Source organism: Neltuma alba, unplaced genomic scaffold (genome assembly GCF_004799145.2).
Source record: "Neltuma alba isolate B1F8T4 unplaced genomic scaffold, ASM479914v2 tig00011438_pilon, whole genome shotgun sequence".
Classification (NCBI taxonomy): domain Eukaryota; kingdom Viridiplantae; phylum Streptophyta; class Magnoliopsida; order Fabales; family Fabaceae; genus Neltuma; species Neltuma alba.
This window is the reverse complement of record NW_021636120.1, coordinates 36582-53606: the sequence shown is the minus strand read 5'-3', so window position 1 is coordinate 53606 and position 17025 is coordinate 36582. Positions and strand designations below refer to the sequence as shown.

At 37.6% G+C, this 17025-nt stretch overlaps 1 protein-coding gene across 2 annotated transcripts; it reads right to left on the bottom strand.

Annotated features, from left to right (window-relative positions):
* Positions 1 to 14923: 14923 nt before the first annotated feature.
* On the bottom strand, positions 14924 to 17025 carry LOC114713575 (protein SPIRAL1-like 1). 2 transcript variants are annotated; one of them, XM_028898246.1, is made up of 3 exons: positions 16957 to 17025; positions 15680 to 15904; positions 14924 to 15223 (listed from the first exon to the last, which is right to left on the bottom strand). In XM_028898246.1, exons 2-3 carry the CDS (start codon positions 15893 to 15895, stop codon positions 15137 to 15139), a joined length of 303 nt encoding a protein of 100 aa, XP_028754079.1. In that variant the 5' UTR covers positions 15896 to 15904; positions 16957 to 17025; the 3' UTR covers positions 14924 to 15136. The 2 variants fall into 2 exon arrangements, with proteins under 2 accessions (XP_028754079.1, XP_028754080.1); XM_028898247.1 differs by having other exon boundaries at positions 15680 to 15908; positions 16957 to 16975.

Here is a 17025-nt window from a genome sequence, read left to right as displayed (position 1 = left end):
AGCGAATGAAACAGTTGGCCACAGCTGGAGTTCGCACTGAGTTATAACGTACCCGGAGAACCAGACGGGGGATTTTTTTCCTTTTGGACCAGAACTAGAGCGGATTATAATTAGTTAGAATTAGAAAGTAGAATAAAAAAGTATACTTAATAAAATAAATATGAATTTCCATTTGATTAATACAATTTTTTATCTATCAAGTTTCAGGCCTTTTAAGTTTAAAATCATAAATTTTGATTCCTCAAATTTTATTTTATTTAAAATATTGATCTCTGTACTTTGGTAAAAGCTGAAACCATTTTACTTTTTTAGAGACTTAAACTTATAATTTAAAAATTAAAAAACTAGAATCAAAGTTCGTACTAGATTAAGGATCAAAGATTATATATTAACCCTTCTTATTTTCATTTTCAAAGCTGACAGTAATTACTAAAGCGGCGTTGTATTCGCTTTTTGAAGAATATTCGAGAATCCAAGACAACTTTTAAATGTCTCTTATATATGGAAACATACCATAAACATCAAGTGTCTCTTATAATAAGAAACGGAAGGATTAATGTTTAAGAAAAAAATCACAAAAAAAAACTTTAGAAATTAAAAAATTATATATAGAAACCTGCTCATAAAAATTATTTTCAAAACTACTAATATTGTAACAGGTTTTTATTTTCAATTTTTCCATTCCACGGTATTTTTTTTTTTACAGTTTTCTTAATATTTAATACTTAATGCCTTCTTAATAAAAAAAAGTAACCTGATTAGCTAATTTGAGTAGATTAAAGATATTAATTAAATTAATTAATATAATATATTTTTTCTAAAATATCCTAAATATTTTCTTTAATTCCTTTCCTCTTTTCCCCATTTGATTATTATTAGGAGAATATAAATAGATTTAATTTTAAAAAAAATTAATAAATATATAAAATAAGTCTTATTAATTCCTCAATTGGGTACAATTTGATAAGACAGTGTATACATGTGTGTGTGTGTTTTACTTTTACTGTCTTTTTAGGATTCATTTAAATTGGCGATAGAAAAAGTAGTTTATTTTTAATCTGACTTTTAAAAAAATAAAATTAAGTAAAAGTTAAATTGGATAAACTAAATTATGTTTAGATTGGAATTTAGAAAAGTTAGTTTGTAAAAATAAGATTGGTAAAAAGTTGTTTGGATTATTATGATTGAGTAAAAGTAAGTTAGGTTGTAAAATGACTAAAAAGGGTATGAGTTTTAATAAATAATGAAACATGATTAAAAAATAATTTTACATAATACAATAAATTCAAGATGATTTAATATGAAGAAGTGAAATTTAATGAGTGAATTAAATTTTAAAACTTCAGAGAAATCAAAAAAATATTTTAAATATAAAGTGAAATATAAAAAATAGTTAACAGGTGAGAGATCGGGGAAAAAAAAGCAAGTGAATAACATGAGGGAATAATGCCAGAGGGAAGAGAAAAATAAATTCTCTGACACACAATTAAGCTCTTCAATCTTGAAAAATAAGCTCCTCTTACTGGCTTATTCCCACCGCACGGTTAGTGGGGCTTATTTTCAATAAGTCAAAAGCCATCCCCAACATTGCAAAAATTTTCAATCGGGTTTCTCTTAAAATTAAGTCATGTTTGGATGCCGATCCAAACAGGCACTTATTCTTAGCCTTTGCCTTAATCCTCAAGCGATCGTTTCTGTTCTGATATCGTTCTATTATTGTGCCTGTACTCTTTCCAATTGTAAATATATGAATCAATTGAGTGGTTTTCTTTACTTCTATATAACATCTCTATTCGCTCTATTTCCAAAATTTATAATTTTTTTTCTATATCATTCTAGTTAATTGCATGCATTAAAAAGACTTCATTAATGGGAGTGCTGATTGAATTTAACAAATATTTCTTATAAATAACTAATCCAACTAATTTTCTTAATACTTATAATTAGTTGTCTATTAGGCCTAATATTCCATATTAGTTATAATTCATTAATTCTCTCACCTCTAGCCTCTGGGCAAGCTTTTCCCTCTCCTCAATGTTAATGCTTTTTTCTCATCCTTTGTTTATTTTTCTGTGCTGATAGGCTTTTAGAGGTAGTGTGTTTTGCTTCTCTAACAATAAACAAATATGTGACCAATGGGGGGTTGGATCTAGCAGAAAGAACTAGTCTCCCATAACGTGGTGAACCAAGGTTCGAATCCCTGTTAGGAGATGTGCCTATATTTAGTGCCTGACAGTGATACTTATGCTTTAGCCAAAAAAAAAGCAAATATGTGGGATTTTACCAACAAGAGTGTAATGGACTCAAGCCGTGAAATTGGACCAATAGGCCCACAACCAGAGCATATGTCGACCCATATCCGGAAGAGCCAGCGAGTCAGGAAGAAAACGTGGAAACTGAGGGAATTGGAAGGCGACGCGTGAGTATAAAGGACAAAGTTTGTTAGAAGCAGGGTGTGTAGGTGGACGGACTCTCCCTTCTGACATTCTCTCTCTCTCTCCCCTTGAATATTCTGTGATTATTTTCTGTTACGTGCTCTTGCGTGCTGCTATGACAGTTATGAGTGTAATCTGTGAATTCCATCGATGAATGATATATGAATACAGATTCTGGTTTTGAATAGAATATATCGTAGAATATAATTTGCTCTGCAGGTTAACATTACATTTGGTGCTTTCGTTGAGAGACGGAAAATGGCCGAGAACACACGGTTGAAAGAACTGCAAGCGGAGGTGCGGAGAACCAACGAATTTGTTGATGAAGCCAAAGATCGGTTTGATCGCATGGATGAACGATTTGACAAGCTGGAGAACTTGATACAAACGATGGCAAAGAAGATGGACGGGTTGAGTGCTCAAGGCGAACAAGCCTCATCCTCGGTGATGAAGGAGACCTTCCAGTCGAGCTTATCTGGGGGTCAACCCCTTAACCAGATCCCGTATACTGGTAAGACGATGAAGGTTGACTTCCCTCGATTCGACGGGACGAATGCGTTGGATTGGATATTTAAGGCCGAACAATATTTCCGATATTACGAAGCGAGCGACGCGCAAAAGATCCTTATTGCTTCAGTTCATTTCGATGGAGATGTGCTGTCATGGTTCCAAATGCTGGAGAAGGCAGGGCGGATCCCAAACTGGTTCTCCTTGACTCATGCGATTGAAATGCAGTATGGGCCCTCTAAGTTCGACTGTGCTAGAGCACAACTTTTTAAACTCACCCAGCAAGGAGTGGGAGGGGCTCTTGATGATTATAACAACAAATTCATATCCCTCGCCAACCGCACGGAAGAGGTGCCTGAACCGGCATTATTAGATTGTTATTTGGGGGGCTTGCTACCGGAGCTTAAGAGGAGTGTATTAGTACAGCGTCCCACCTCTATTCTAAGTGCTATGGCACTGGCGCGACTGTTTGCAGAAAACCCAGTAGGGAGAGCGGGAAGTTACAAACCTCGCACTACGACCACGGTCCTTCACAAACCTAATTCAACAGTGATGGGGGGCAACACTATGACTCCAGGAAACTCTTTGAGTGGGGGAAAGGCTAACTTACCACCATTATTACCCACGCCCAAGGCAGCACAGATAAAGAGAATGACATCGGCCGAAATGCAGATTCGGAGAGAGAAAGGATTATGCTATACGTGTGACGCCAAGTTCAGTCCGACACACCGGTGCCCTAATAAACAACTTATGATGCTTATAGGGGAAGGGGAGGACAATGACGAAGTCGTGGTAGAGGATGAGGGGGAAATATTAGCTGAGGCCGAGATTCCAACGCATCACTTATCATTGCACGCGTTGCGAGGTACCCAAGGAGCTGCTACCATTCGGTTCAATGGTGAAATATATGGCACGAAGGTCCAGATATTGCTAGACGGAGGAAGCTCAGATACTTTCCTACACCCCCGAATGGTAGACCACATCGGACTACCCGTCGTGCAAGCAGAGGAGTTGAGGGTGTTGGGTGGATTCGGTCGAATCATGAAGAGTGATAAGCAGGTCGTAGACGTTCCCGTACAGATCTGCGGTCAAACCATCCCCATCACAATGTATGTACTACCAGTGGCTGGAGTAGATATGGTAATGGGTGCTGATTGGTTAGAGACATTGGGGCCCCATGTGTCTGATTACAGCACTTCTACCATCAAAATATTCCAAGATGGACAGGTCGCGACTTTGAAGGGGTACAGAGGGTCACCCGTGTTAAGGGCCCAATGCCACTAGTTACAGCGGATCACTCATGTGGACGGTATAGCTGAGTTATATGTATTAACTGCTGATGAAAACACTGGGAAGAACAGTGTTTGGCCAGAAGATTTACCCGCAGACTTGTTACACATGCTACAGCAACATAAAGTAGTATTTGATAGACCCCACGGATTACCTCCATCGCGGGACCATGAGCATGCCATAACACTTTTGCCGAACACAGGACCTGTGAAGGTTCGGCCGTACCGATATCCGATGAGTCAGAAGGCAGAAATTGAACGAATGGTGACCGAACTATTAGAGGAAGGATTGATTCAACCAAGTGCAAGCCCATTTTCAGCTCCAGTAATCCTTGTCAAAAAGAAGGATGGAACGTGGCGGTTTTGTATTGATTACAGAGCCTTGAACGCAGTGACTGTGAGGGATGCGTTCCCGATGCCTACGGTAGATGAACTACTAGATGAACTACATGGCTCTGTTTTTTATTCAAAGCTGGACCTACGTTCTGGTTATCACCAGATATTAATGAAGGAATTCGACAGAGAGAAGACCGCATTCCAAACGCATCAGGGTCTGTATGAGTGGCTCGTAATGCCATTCGGGCTTACTAACGTGCCAACTACGTTCCAGGCATTGATGAACGCTATCTTTCGACCATTCTTGCGGCGATTTGTGTTGATTTTTTTCGACGATATACTGATCTACAGTGCCACTTGGGAACTTCATATGCAGCATGGGGAAACGGTCCTAGAATGCTTGGAGAAACATCATTTATTTGCCAAAATGGCAAAATGCTCATTTGGTCGTCAGAAAATTGAGTATCTGGGGCATGTCGTATCACAGAATGGGGTAGAGATGGATGGAGCCAAAATCCGAGCAGTGCAAGACTGGCCAACGCCTGAAAACGTCAAGCAGCTGAAAGGGTTCCTGGGCCTTAGTGGATACTACCGGCGGTTTATAAGAAATTATGCAAAAATAGCAGGGCCTTTGACCAACTTACTGCGTAAGGACGCCTTTGTGTGGACAAGTGAAGCCCGACTTGCATTTGAGGAATTGAAACGAGCTCTAATAACTGCACCTGTGTTGGCTCTCCCGGATTTTTCCAAACCGTTTGTGCTAGAAACAGATGCTTCAGGGGAGGGGATTGGAGCAGTGTTGAGCCAAGCCAATCATCCAATTGCTTTTTTTTCGAAGAAACTATCTTCCAGGTTGCAGAAACAATCCGCCTATGTTCGGGAACTGTATGCTATAACAGAGGCTGTCTCGAAGTTTCGTCACTACTTGCTTGGGCATCCGTTCATTATTCGTACCGATCACGCAAGCCTAAAACACCTCAATGAGCAATCGATACAGACACCGGAGCAGGAATCTTGCTTACCCAAACTACTGGGCTACAAATTTACCATAGAATATAAACCAGGCAAATGTAATCAAGCAGCAGATGCATTATCTAGAGCCTCTTACATGGCGATCTCAGCAGTAGAAAATACCTTCATGGACTGGGTTTATGGGGAAGTACGAGCATCAGCATGGGTCCAACAAATGAAAGATAAGTTGCTCCAAGGCCCTAGTGCTCTGCCTCATTATTGCATTATACGTAGTGATCTAATGTGGAAAAGTCGTTTGGTGATACCACCTGACCATGCGGAGTTGATCAACCGTATATTACTGGAGTTTCATGCTTCGAAACTAGGAGGTCATTCTGGATTCTTGCGCACTTTCCACCGCATCGCTACTCTGTTTTTCTGGCCCAAAATGCGACGTGATATACGCGACTTCATTCGGCATTGTTCTGTTTGTCAACAGGCAAAAGTATCTCAGTTGCACCCTGCAGGATTATTAAACCCATTACCGGTACCCCAGCGAATTTGGGAAGATATAGCTATGGACTTCGTTACCGGTTTACCAGTGGTCAAGGGGTACTCTGTTGTTCTTGTGGTTATTGACCGCCTCTCCAAATATGCCCACTTCATGCCTTTACCGAGCACTTATACCAGTCAGATGGTTGCCGATGCTTTCTTGATGAATGTTGTGAAATTACACGGACTTCCTCGAACCATTGTTTCAGACCGAGACAAAGCATTTACGAGCGCTTTTTGGCGTGCATTAATGAAATTACAAGGCGCCCAACTATGTATGAGCTCCGCATACCATCCTCAAACGGATGGACAATCTGAGGTACTCAATAAATGTTTAGAAATGTATCTTCGTTGCTACGTATCTGCTTACCCACGACAGTGGCTTGCTTTCCTTCCCTGGGCGGAGTTTTGGTATAACTCATCATTTCATTCGGCTATTGGTATGAGCCCATTCAAGGTTGTCTATGGGCGAGACCCCCCGCCTGTATTGCGTCACACAACTTTAGAGGACACCCCTTTCGACGTTCACCGGCAGTTAGAAGAACGTGATACCGTTCTAGACACCCTCAAGACCAATTTGTGCAAAGCACAAAGTCGGATGAAATATTATGCCGATAAAAAGCGAACAGATGTCGAATTCCAACCAGGTGATTGGGTACTGGTCAAACTACAACCATACCGTCAACATTCCGTTCAGCTACGGAAGTTTCACAAGCTGGCTATGCAGTACTTCAGGCCCTTTCAGATTGTCGCAAAGGTGGGAAGGGTGGCGTACCGATTGGCTCTACCCGATCATGCCAAGATTCATCCGGTATTTCATGTCTCGGTGCTGAAAAAATTCGTGGGGACTGATCCTTCCCCACCCTACCTGCCGTTACCACTGCAGACAGTTCCGGAAGGCCCCATCAGTAGGCCTTTGGAGGTGCTACAGTATCGTCTGGTTCAACAACAGGGTACGTGGACGAAGCAATATTTGATCCGTTGGGATGGGTCCGCTGAAGACACGTGGGAATGGGAGTCAGATCTACTTTCTCTGTACCCCAACTTGAACCTTGAGGACAAGGTTCTTTCTAATGGGGAGGGTATTGTAATGGACTCAAGCCGTGAAATTGGACCAATAGGCCCACAACCAGAGCATATGTCGACCCATATCCGGAAGAGCCAGCGAGTCAGGAAGAAAACGTGGAAACTGAGGGAATTGGAAGGCGACGCGTGAGTATAAGGACAAAGTTTGTTAGAAGCAGGGTGTGTAGGTGGACGGACTCTCCCTTCTGACATTCTCTCTCTCTCCCCCCTTGAATATTCTGTGATTATTTTCTGTTACGTGCTCTTGCGTGCTGCTATGACAGTTATGAGTGTAATCTGTGAATTCCATCGATGAATGATATATGAATACAGATTCTGGTTTTGAATAGAATATATCGTAGAATATAATTTGCTCTGCAGGTTAACATTACCAGAGCCACATTGGGGAATCTCACAAGTGTTGTGGGGTTTATAAGTTCAAGGGGTTCTCCCTCCCAATAGGCTAGTCTTTTGGGATTGGGCTCTCCCCTTGGGCTTATGCTCATCACATTGGTGCTTTCGTTGAGAGTTGGCCAACCGGAAAGGGCTACCTGCGGAGGGTTCTGACCGGTAAGAAGACCGAGTGAAGTGCCGTAGAGTGGAGCCGCCGGGGACGTCGGCTCTCGAGAGGGGTGCTCTGTTATGAGTCTCACATTGGGGAATCTCACAAGTGTTGTGGGGTTTATAAATTCAAGGGTTCTCCCTCCCAATAGGCTAGTCTTTTGGGATTGGGCTTATGCTCATCACATTGGTGCTCTCGTTGAGAGTCGGCCAACCGGAAAGGGCTACCTGCGGAGGGTTCTGACCGGTAAGAAGGCCGAGTGAAGTGCCGTAGAGTGGAGCCGCCGGGGACGTCGGCTCTTGAGAGGGGTGCTCTGTTATGAGTCCCACATTGGGGAATCTCACAAGTGTTGTGGGGTTTATAAGTTCAAGGGGCTCTCCCTCCCAATAGGCTAGTCTTTTGGGATGGGCTCTCCCTTTGGGCTTATGCTCATCACATTGGTGCTTTCGTTGAGAGTTGGCCAACCGGAAAGGGCTACCTACGGAGGGTTCTGACCGGTAAGAAGGCCGAGTGAAGTGCCGTAGAGTGGAGCCGCCGGGGACGTCGGCTCTCGAGAGGGGTGCTCTGTTATGAGTCCCACATTGGGGAATCTCACAAGTGTTGTGGGGTTTATAAGTTCAAGGGGCTCTCCCTCCCAATAGGCTAGTCTTTTGGGATGGGCTCTCCCTTTGGGCTTATGCTCATCACATTGATACTTATGCTTTAGCAAAAAAAAAAAAGCAAATATGTGGGATTTTACCAACAAGAGTTGGGTTTAGCGAAAGAGACTAGTCCCTCATAACGTGGTGAATTAAGATTCAAATCTCTATTGAGAGAAATGTCCACATTTAGTGCCTGACAATATCTCGAATAGGATTACTTCCAATAGGAAGATACCTATGTTTTAGCCAAAAAAAAATGTATATATGTGGGATTTTGCTTGTGGCATCTTTTGCTTTGATATCATTTGGACGTTGTTAGATCAAATCCTGACCCGATATATAGTTTGGTTTTGCAGTTTTGGGGGAAGGGTCCATCTTTGTTGTCATAAGTTCCATCTCTTAATTAGACGATGGTTTTTGGTCCTATTCAGCAAATTCAAAACGTGAATGAAGGGTATATGTATCCCCAAGCAATGTTGCTCAGCTGATGGATAACAATTAATTCTCTTCCTTCTCCGTTGTCGTTTGTTGGGCAGCGTCTGATTGTCCGTGGGTGCTTTTTCTTCCGCAGGTTCTTTCATGTTTGCTTGTCAACAACCATTCTTGGTTGCTCTTTAACCCACAGGAGGTGTGATTTTTCCAAATCCCCATCTCTTGTTGCGTGTTTAGAACTATTTCCGGTTATAATTATAAGATCTTGTTTGTAGTCTATAAACCTGACCTTATAATCAGGACTCGAGGTAGCGTGAAGAATTTGCAGGCAAGAGGAGGCGTTTGGCTTTCTAAATTTTTCCTCTCCTCTCTTTCTAGCCCTTCTCTCCAAAATTAGGGGAATGTGGATAGGAGTAATATTTGGTTTTAGCACCTACTGGCTTACCTATAACTATTTTTAATATCCCAAAAATACCCCCTTTTCTCATCATCTTCACACGCTCCGAAACGGCACAGCAGCGAAACAATTTTTTTATAGCAAGAACTAGAGAATTTCAATGGTCATAATTAATTTTTTAATAATTATAATTATCCTCATATATATATGGTGAGTGTACTTATAATATATATAAAAATGTAAATATAATTATAATCATTGTATCTATTGGCTGTTGAGTATGTATTACAATTATATTTATTCATTTTTATAATTATAAAATTATAATGGTATATATAAATGTTATTTATATTTATATTTTATTAAATATTTCAGAAAAACAATTTAAATAAATTAGAATGAATTTGTTCATGTCAAAATGTTTTCTTGCTCTTCCTCTTCTAAACTAAACAAGCTATCATTAAAATTTCTCTTTTTCCATTCCTTCCCATTAATCCAAGCAAGATAATTTTAAAATTCCTTTCCTTCTTTTTTTCTTGTCGAGCCAAACAGACCAACTCGAGGGTGGCTGCTTTCTTACTCTTGTTGTTAGGGTTAGGGTTTATGTTTCTCGAATTGTTAATTTGTTGGCCTTTTTTGATTGGGCAGCTTGTTAGACTTTGTACTGTTCCAATGAATGAGTATGCCAGAGGTCTTGCCCCCTTGGTTCAGAAATAGAGCCCTTCATGTAACATTTGTTTTAACTAATTTAAATGTTCTCAAAAAATTAGTTACATTAATTATTTGTAAAAAAAATGTATTCAAATTACCTTCTTAAATCATTTATATTGAAACTACTTATTGATGCAAATTCTTTTACCATGTGCAATCAATAGAGGTTTAGGAAAAAATGATAAGTATGGAAGACAGAATAAATTGAAGTTTTATATTTAAGACTAAATTCAATTTCTCAACTAATTTTTATATTAAAGATTGAAAGTAATATAAAAGTTAAATAACTAATTTATATATGTTACAAAAATTAATTACATGAGTTATTTATTAAAAAAATGTGCATTGAATTTTTAGAAATACTCTCATCTACTGATTTGGCATCGGAAATTATCTTCATGGATGGAAACTTCCTATGCTATCAATAGAGACAATTTGTCAAGAAATTATAAATTTAAAAGATAAAATAGATTAAAATCTTACATTTAGGGCTTATTTGGGTAATATAAGAAACCATGGTTTTGGGACCCAAACCATGATTTGCCAAACCGGGGGGTTAACAAATCACAGTTTTGGACCCAAAATCATAGTTTTAGAAGAAGTGAATCTATTCTGTTTCTGGCTCAAATTGGAGAGTATGATTGTACCCGTCAGAGTAGATCTCAACGATAATATGACTTTAATACCTCTCAATTATTTTTTTTATAAACATATTTAATCTTATATTTTATAAATATATATACACATATTAATTATTTATTAATTACATTATCTTATATATTATTAATTATGTTGATAAAAAATATATTATTAACAATTTTATTCCTTCAAATTAAAATATATTATAAAATCTATTTTTTATGTAATTATCATATTAACTTATGCTTTTTTTAGTAATTTGTACATATAAAAAGTGTTGCTAATAACAATTATCCAAACACTCTCACTTTATCAGAATTATTTTTTCATAACATTTATTCTTTATAAAATCTATTCTTCTAAGAATCTATTCTCCAGAAACTATTCTTTCAACCATAGTTTGGTTTCATCCAAACACCCCCTTAAACATAGTCTCAGATCACTTCATATATTTATTGGAGAAGAGGGAGTATTGCTTTTCCTCCAATAGATTAGAGGCATGGGTTTGAACCAGAACTTTATTTAAAAGGGAAAAAAAAAAAAGGAAAAAGAAAAACTCTCAATTATGATAGCTAGGCCAGGACTCACAAAATAAGGCCTACATGCTAAAAGAGCTTATACATATTCACTACATGCAAATAATTTTGTACAGATCCATTCATATGACAAGTTATTTTAGGCAGAGACTGAACCTAGTTCACAATTCTTAAGAAAGTCTTTTTATTTTTTTTTTGCCGTGAACTAAACATACTTAACAATTCTGCATTACTAATCCCTTAGAATTAATCAGAATCATCTTCTTATTCTCTCAGCAGCCTCAAAAGTTGACTACTTGGAGTTGCTTCTGGCTCTGATCCGAATGTTCTTCACCTTTCTCTCCCATCTGCAAAAGCTTCTTCTCATCATCAATATCAAGTGGTGAAGCTTCAACTGCTCTAACTTCAAGAACCTTCAAACAAGCCTTCATCCACACATGCAAAGCACTTCCCAGACTAACCCAAGATATGGCTTTACCAATCTCGGAATCATAAGCATTCCCAGAAAACCCCCAGCTCAAGAGCATCACATTCCCATTATAGAAATACACACACAACATCTCCATGACCTGGACAAATATTTGTTTCCCAGAAACTGGTGCGAGCATAGGGTGTTCAAATAGGTCAGTTTTCTCAAACTTTGACAGAACTGGCCAGTACTGAGAAAGCTTCTTGTTCTGCATAGCCCATTCATGGAGCTTGTGAAGAAGCTTCATGATGACCCAGTGGACCAACCCAATGAAAATGTTGAGGAGACAACTTTTGAGAAATTCTAGGTTGAAATCTAGGACTGTGTCAGAATACCAGTCTATGGAGCCTCTGGTGATACCCCAGTAGGCCAGGGAAGGAAGGCCAACCCCTACACAAAGCCCCAGATGGGCATGAATCTCAAGAGCAAATTTGAAGTATAAACTGATAGGAAGTGAGAGACCCCATGACCATGGCTCTTGTGTGAAAGCATTGGAGAAAGAAGAAGAGCCTTGGTTGAGGAAAACTAGGATGGCAATGTGCAGAAACTGTAAGAGTTTGTCAAAGTCGCTGTTTTTGGTCGGCATTGGAAAGTGTGAGGAAACCATAAAGGGAATTCAGTGTGTTTCTGTCTTTCTGATATCTATGGAGGATGAATGAGTTGTGGAATTTGTTCTACTGAAAATCAAGGATCAATATGTATATATATAGATAGACATATAGATATATATTATGGAAGTTAAGAAACTTCCCAGAAATTTCCCCAATTTGAACTCAGTGAAACATAAACACTGAAGTAAGTGATATATCCTGCAGATTTATTCATCTTTATTATGTTCTTCAAGTTTTTTCCCCTTTGTAGTGTACGTGTGTTGGAAACTTCAAGGATATGTCTGAGAGTTAAGTAATTGGATAAGTTTAGGGAAGCTTCTGAGGTAGAAAACAAAATGAAACACTTGTTGTCTTTGCCGAAATTGTTAATAACCAATTTATGTGCTTCCATTATTGTTGGGAACATAAGTAAAATAAGTTAAGTAGGTTCTAAGATGAATGTTTTCAACTTTCCGTACGGATTCGGGGAAAGTTAGTGGTGCATGCAAGTTTTTTTTAAAAAATCTTTTAACAGGAGTTTGGGATCTACTGACCCTAACTAGTGGGATAAGTGGAAATTTTTAGTTAACAATCTATCTAAAGATTTGGAGATAATTAATTTAAAATTTTAAATAAATTAGTTAATTTAATTATTTGTCATAAATATATGATATTCTCTCTAAAATTATCCTCTTTAGTCATGTATATTAAAGAATTGAAATTATTCATTGGTAAACCCCTTATGATCAATAGAGATATTTTGGGAGGAAAAAAAATGAAAGATAAAATATATGAGATCATATATTTAGAACTAAATTCAATTTCTAACTAGCGAGATAAATTATATGAGATCAGATATTTAGAATCAAATTCAACTCCTAACTAGTTTTTATATTAAAGACTGGAGGTAGTATATACTTTAAAATAATGCATACAATTAAAAAAAAATACCTTGGGAGCAATGCATCTTTACCCTTTTATTTATTGTAGTTACCGAGCGAAAACTGAATTGAGTAGGTGTATCCCGAAGATAGATTTACTGAGTAAATGAGAATGTAACAAGAATAAACTGTTGATCCCATTTCACCCAATCCTCTTTCATTCAGGGTGTGTTTGTGATCCCTCAAAAATATTTTAAAAAAATACTCATGTCGAGATAAAGCTTTCTACAAATGCTTATCTCAAAGTCCGTAAAATCACTTCTGAAAAACTAATTCAAACACCCCCAGTAAAAAAGGAAAAGGAACATTAACTTGGAACCAACAAGAGCTTCAGAAGAGGGGATTATCTGTGCAAGCACATGTGTGACCAAATGATAATTCTTTTATATAAAAATATTTAAATAAATTGGGTTTGGAAGACTCATCAGGTTAAATATACTTTGGCCGAAACAAAAATTTCACCATTCCAACAATTGAATAGAGGTGGGCCCACGACAGGCTGGTATTGTAAAATGGGAGCCCATTTTATGGCAAGTCTTTTCAACCCACTTAACTTTTAGTGGGCTGACCCACTTTTTTTTAATATATAATTTTTTTACTCTAATTAATGAAAATACTTCATTTAAGCACCTTTTTATATTAAAAACTTGATTTTACAAATTATTTTTATTTTTTATTGATTTATTATATTTATAGTGATAGAATAATTATGTAAAATAAAATGGGTTATATTTGCAAGTTTTGGAGTTGATTCAATTATATATACCGAAATTGAGCATGCTGAAAGCCCGCACTTCTTTTTTCTTTTTAACATTTTCAAATAATTTCTTAACTTTCAGATTAAATTCAAATTGTTTTTATATTTTCATTTTTTTGTGAATATTAAAATTAAATTGAAATTGTCTTTATATTCTCAAGCCCAAAGGCTAGTTAAATTGTGATGAGCTATTTATTAGTGATCAATTCTTTTTTAGTATAAGCGGCAATTGACCTGGTTAAAATATCTCAAACTGCAACATTTCAATGTTAATCCTCTATACAGAAATTTTTTAAATTGAACAGTAGTTCTTACATAATTCAACATAACAGTTCTTTAAAAGGCAGTTATTTAACATCATAGAAGCATTGGATTATATTAACAGATATTTAAAACAACATGTTTATGAAAGAATGAGTTGCAAAATCCCAAATTAAGTATTTTCACAAAATTGCGTTATTATTTGTAATTTAATTGTTATCAAAATCTATTAAAGTGTTATCACAAATCCTGATTTAGAATTTTGCAATTTTTATGATCTTTTTTAGCCATTCTCCCCATGTTTATCACTATAATTGTGTGTGAAAATATTTCATGCAAAGAATCTCAAAGCCTTGCAGATTTTAGATATTTCTCAAGTGAATGAGTCGAGTGATTCAAGAATTCTGTAAGCATTGAACAATTTTTGCTTACTAAATATGCATCCGAAGACTATACCTCGCAATGATCATCCCCAATTTTAAATCCTTGAGAAGGAAGAAGTCAAGAGCAAACTAACAGAGATATCTGCCAACATATAAAAATAAAAAACAAATATGCCTTTGAAAGTTAAATCTTTGCTTCTCAGACAGATAGTTTGTAACAGACATCTTGAGCACTTGAAATATAGCATCCCTAATTTTGAACCCATCTGAAGAAATTAGAGCAAGATAACATAAAATATCTGCCAACAGATGAAAGTCAAAGGCAAATATGCACCAGGTCAAAATATTGCTTCTGACAAACAGTTCTGTAATAGATATCTAGTGCATTTAAAATAGTGTCCCTAATTTTGAACCATAAGAAGAAATTAGAGCAAGATAACCATTAAAAAAAAAAAATCTGCCAACAGGGAAAAAGCAATAGCAAATATTCAGTTAAAAGTTAAGATATTGCTTCTGACAGAAAATTCAGTATTAGACATTTTGTGCATTTAGAATATAGTATTGATTGAAATCTCCCAGCAACCATAACCTATATTACATCAATACATATGTTCCACATTGTTTCCAAGGTTTGAATTCGAAAAGAAGGCATTCTCCATGCAAAGGCTGCACAAATAAGATGTCATTTTCCTTCACCAGGCCCTCCAAACAGATAGCCCAAAGAAGAGCCGCCACCAGGTGCAGCATGGACTTTGGTTGAGGGTCGGTCCTGCAGCAGAAATGCGGAAAGAAACTTACCACCAATCACAACATTATTTTAGAGGGAAAAAGATTCAAATTCCAACCACGTGGAAGACAAACTGAAGCAGATCTCCATTTTCTTGGCATAGGAATGATTATTTTTGTTTCCTCAAATTTTGTGCAACATTACAACCAACGGTATTGACCAATTTTCCTTAAAATGCCACCAACTTAGAACTCACCAAGAAAAAAAAAATCTATGTGACTATGATGTCACTGGATTGTACGAAAAGCATACAGAAAATGTAACAGAATCTGAAGTAAACATGCATTTGAGTAGTCAGATGTCTCCAAAATAACCTTTTTAGTGTCCATAAAGTGGAATTAGCGCTGTCCATGACATTGTAAACCACTTCTGACATAAATTCATAACATTGACACTTACATTAGGAAGGAAGCAAACAAATTTAAGCACAAATAATACCGTGATGAAGTTGCCAGTGTTCTGGCCATCGGCAGAGTTACTATGAATTCCAGCAGGAATCTGCTTGGTCACATCTACTGGTTGAGGTTTTGAAGGAGGCTTAATTACAGGTGCTTCAGCTTGAGCGTCACTTCTTGCTGGTTTTGGAGCCTCCCCATCGCCAAAAAGATAGCCCAATGAACTTTGTCCGCCACCACTGCTAACTCCACGACCCATACTCTTAAACTGCTTTTGGAGGTCCAAAAATTGCCCAAGAAAATATTAATAAATATAGTAAATAAGACAAAGGATTTTTTTTTTTTGGGGGGGGGGGGGGGGAGGGGGTTTTCAAGAAACTGAGATTCTCGAACAAATTTCCATGAAAACATCCGTCACTTTTAGTGCATGTCAAGTGCATAGAGCATGAATCAAATGTATCTGTATACAGATAAGCACGTGGTTTTACACTTTCGTCAAACAGAAGGGATCCAAACCATGATTGGCAACTCAGTAATAAGCCACAGATAACTTAATCAAGATGCAATGTTGCATGCAATTAACTTGACCTCCAGACTATCTCGTCACTACTATCTTTCGCAACGTAGTTTGTTACATTTAGTGACCGTGAAATATTTCAAAATCATAGAGTGGAAGTTGGAAAAAACAATGGGCGATTCCTTGTCTTCCATGGCAATACAAATTACAAAGCAACGTTAAATCCAAAATTTGGTTTGCAGATCGACATAAAAAGGCAATAAAGCCAGGTAAAGTATGCATTTCCTTCATCATTTAAATCCCTTCATCTCATAAACATGCTTTCAGTAGCCTCAATCTGAAAATAATCCCCCACCATAAATCAAGCAATCACATATACGGCTTAAGAAGACAATGGCATAACACCCCTTAAGAATATCAACTAATTCCACATAAGATTAAATGTTTTTCACCCACTTAACATACAAAAACCCATAAATCAATCTAAATGCAAAGATACAGCCAGCAGAAAGCAAAGCAAGATAATGAAAGACGCTACAGTGCCACTACCCACTAAACAAAGAACATGCGAAAGTAATTAAAATGTCCGCAGGGATCCACATAAAAAAAACGTAAAAGCACCTTGCAGATCACGGAAACAAGGAGAGTTTCGTCAAAATTAAACCAAACAGAAACAAATAAGTAGAAGAAAACACTGGAATCAGTGACAGAACACGATTTGAGCCCAACATCCAAGGATTAGAAGCTTGATTGAAGCACAGATCTGAGAATCGGAAAAAGAGTGAAGAGATTGGAGAGGTTACCGGCGGTGGAATCAGATCTGGAGGGAAGCAAGAGAAGCACAAAAGCACAGAGAGCGACACAGTGAACTG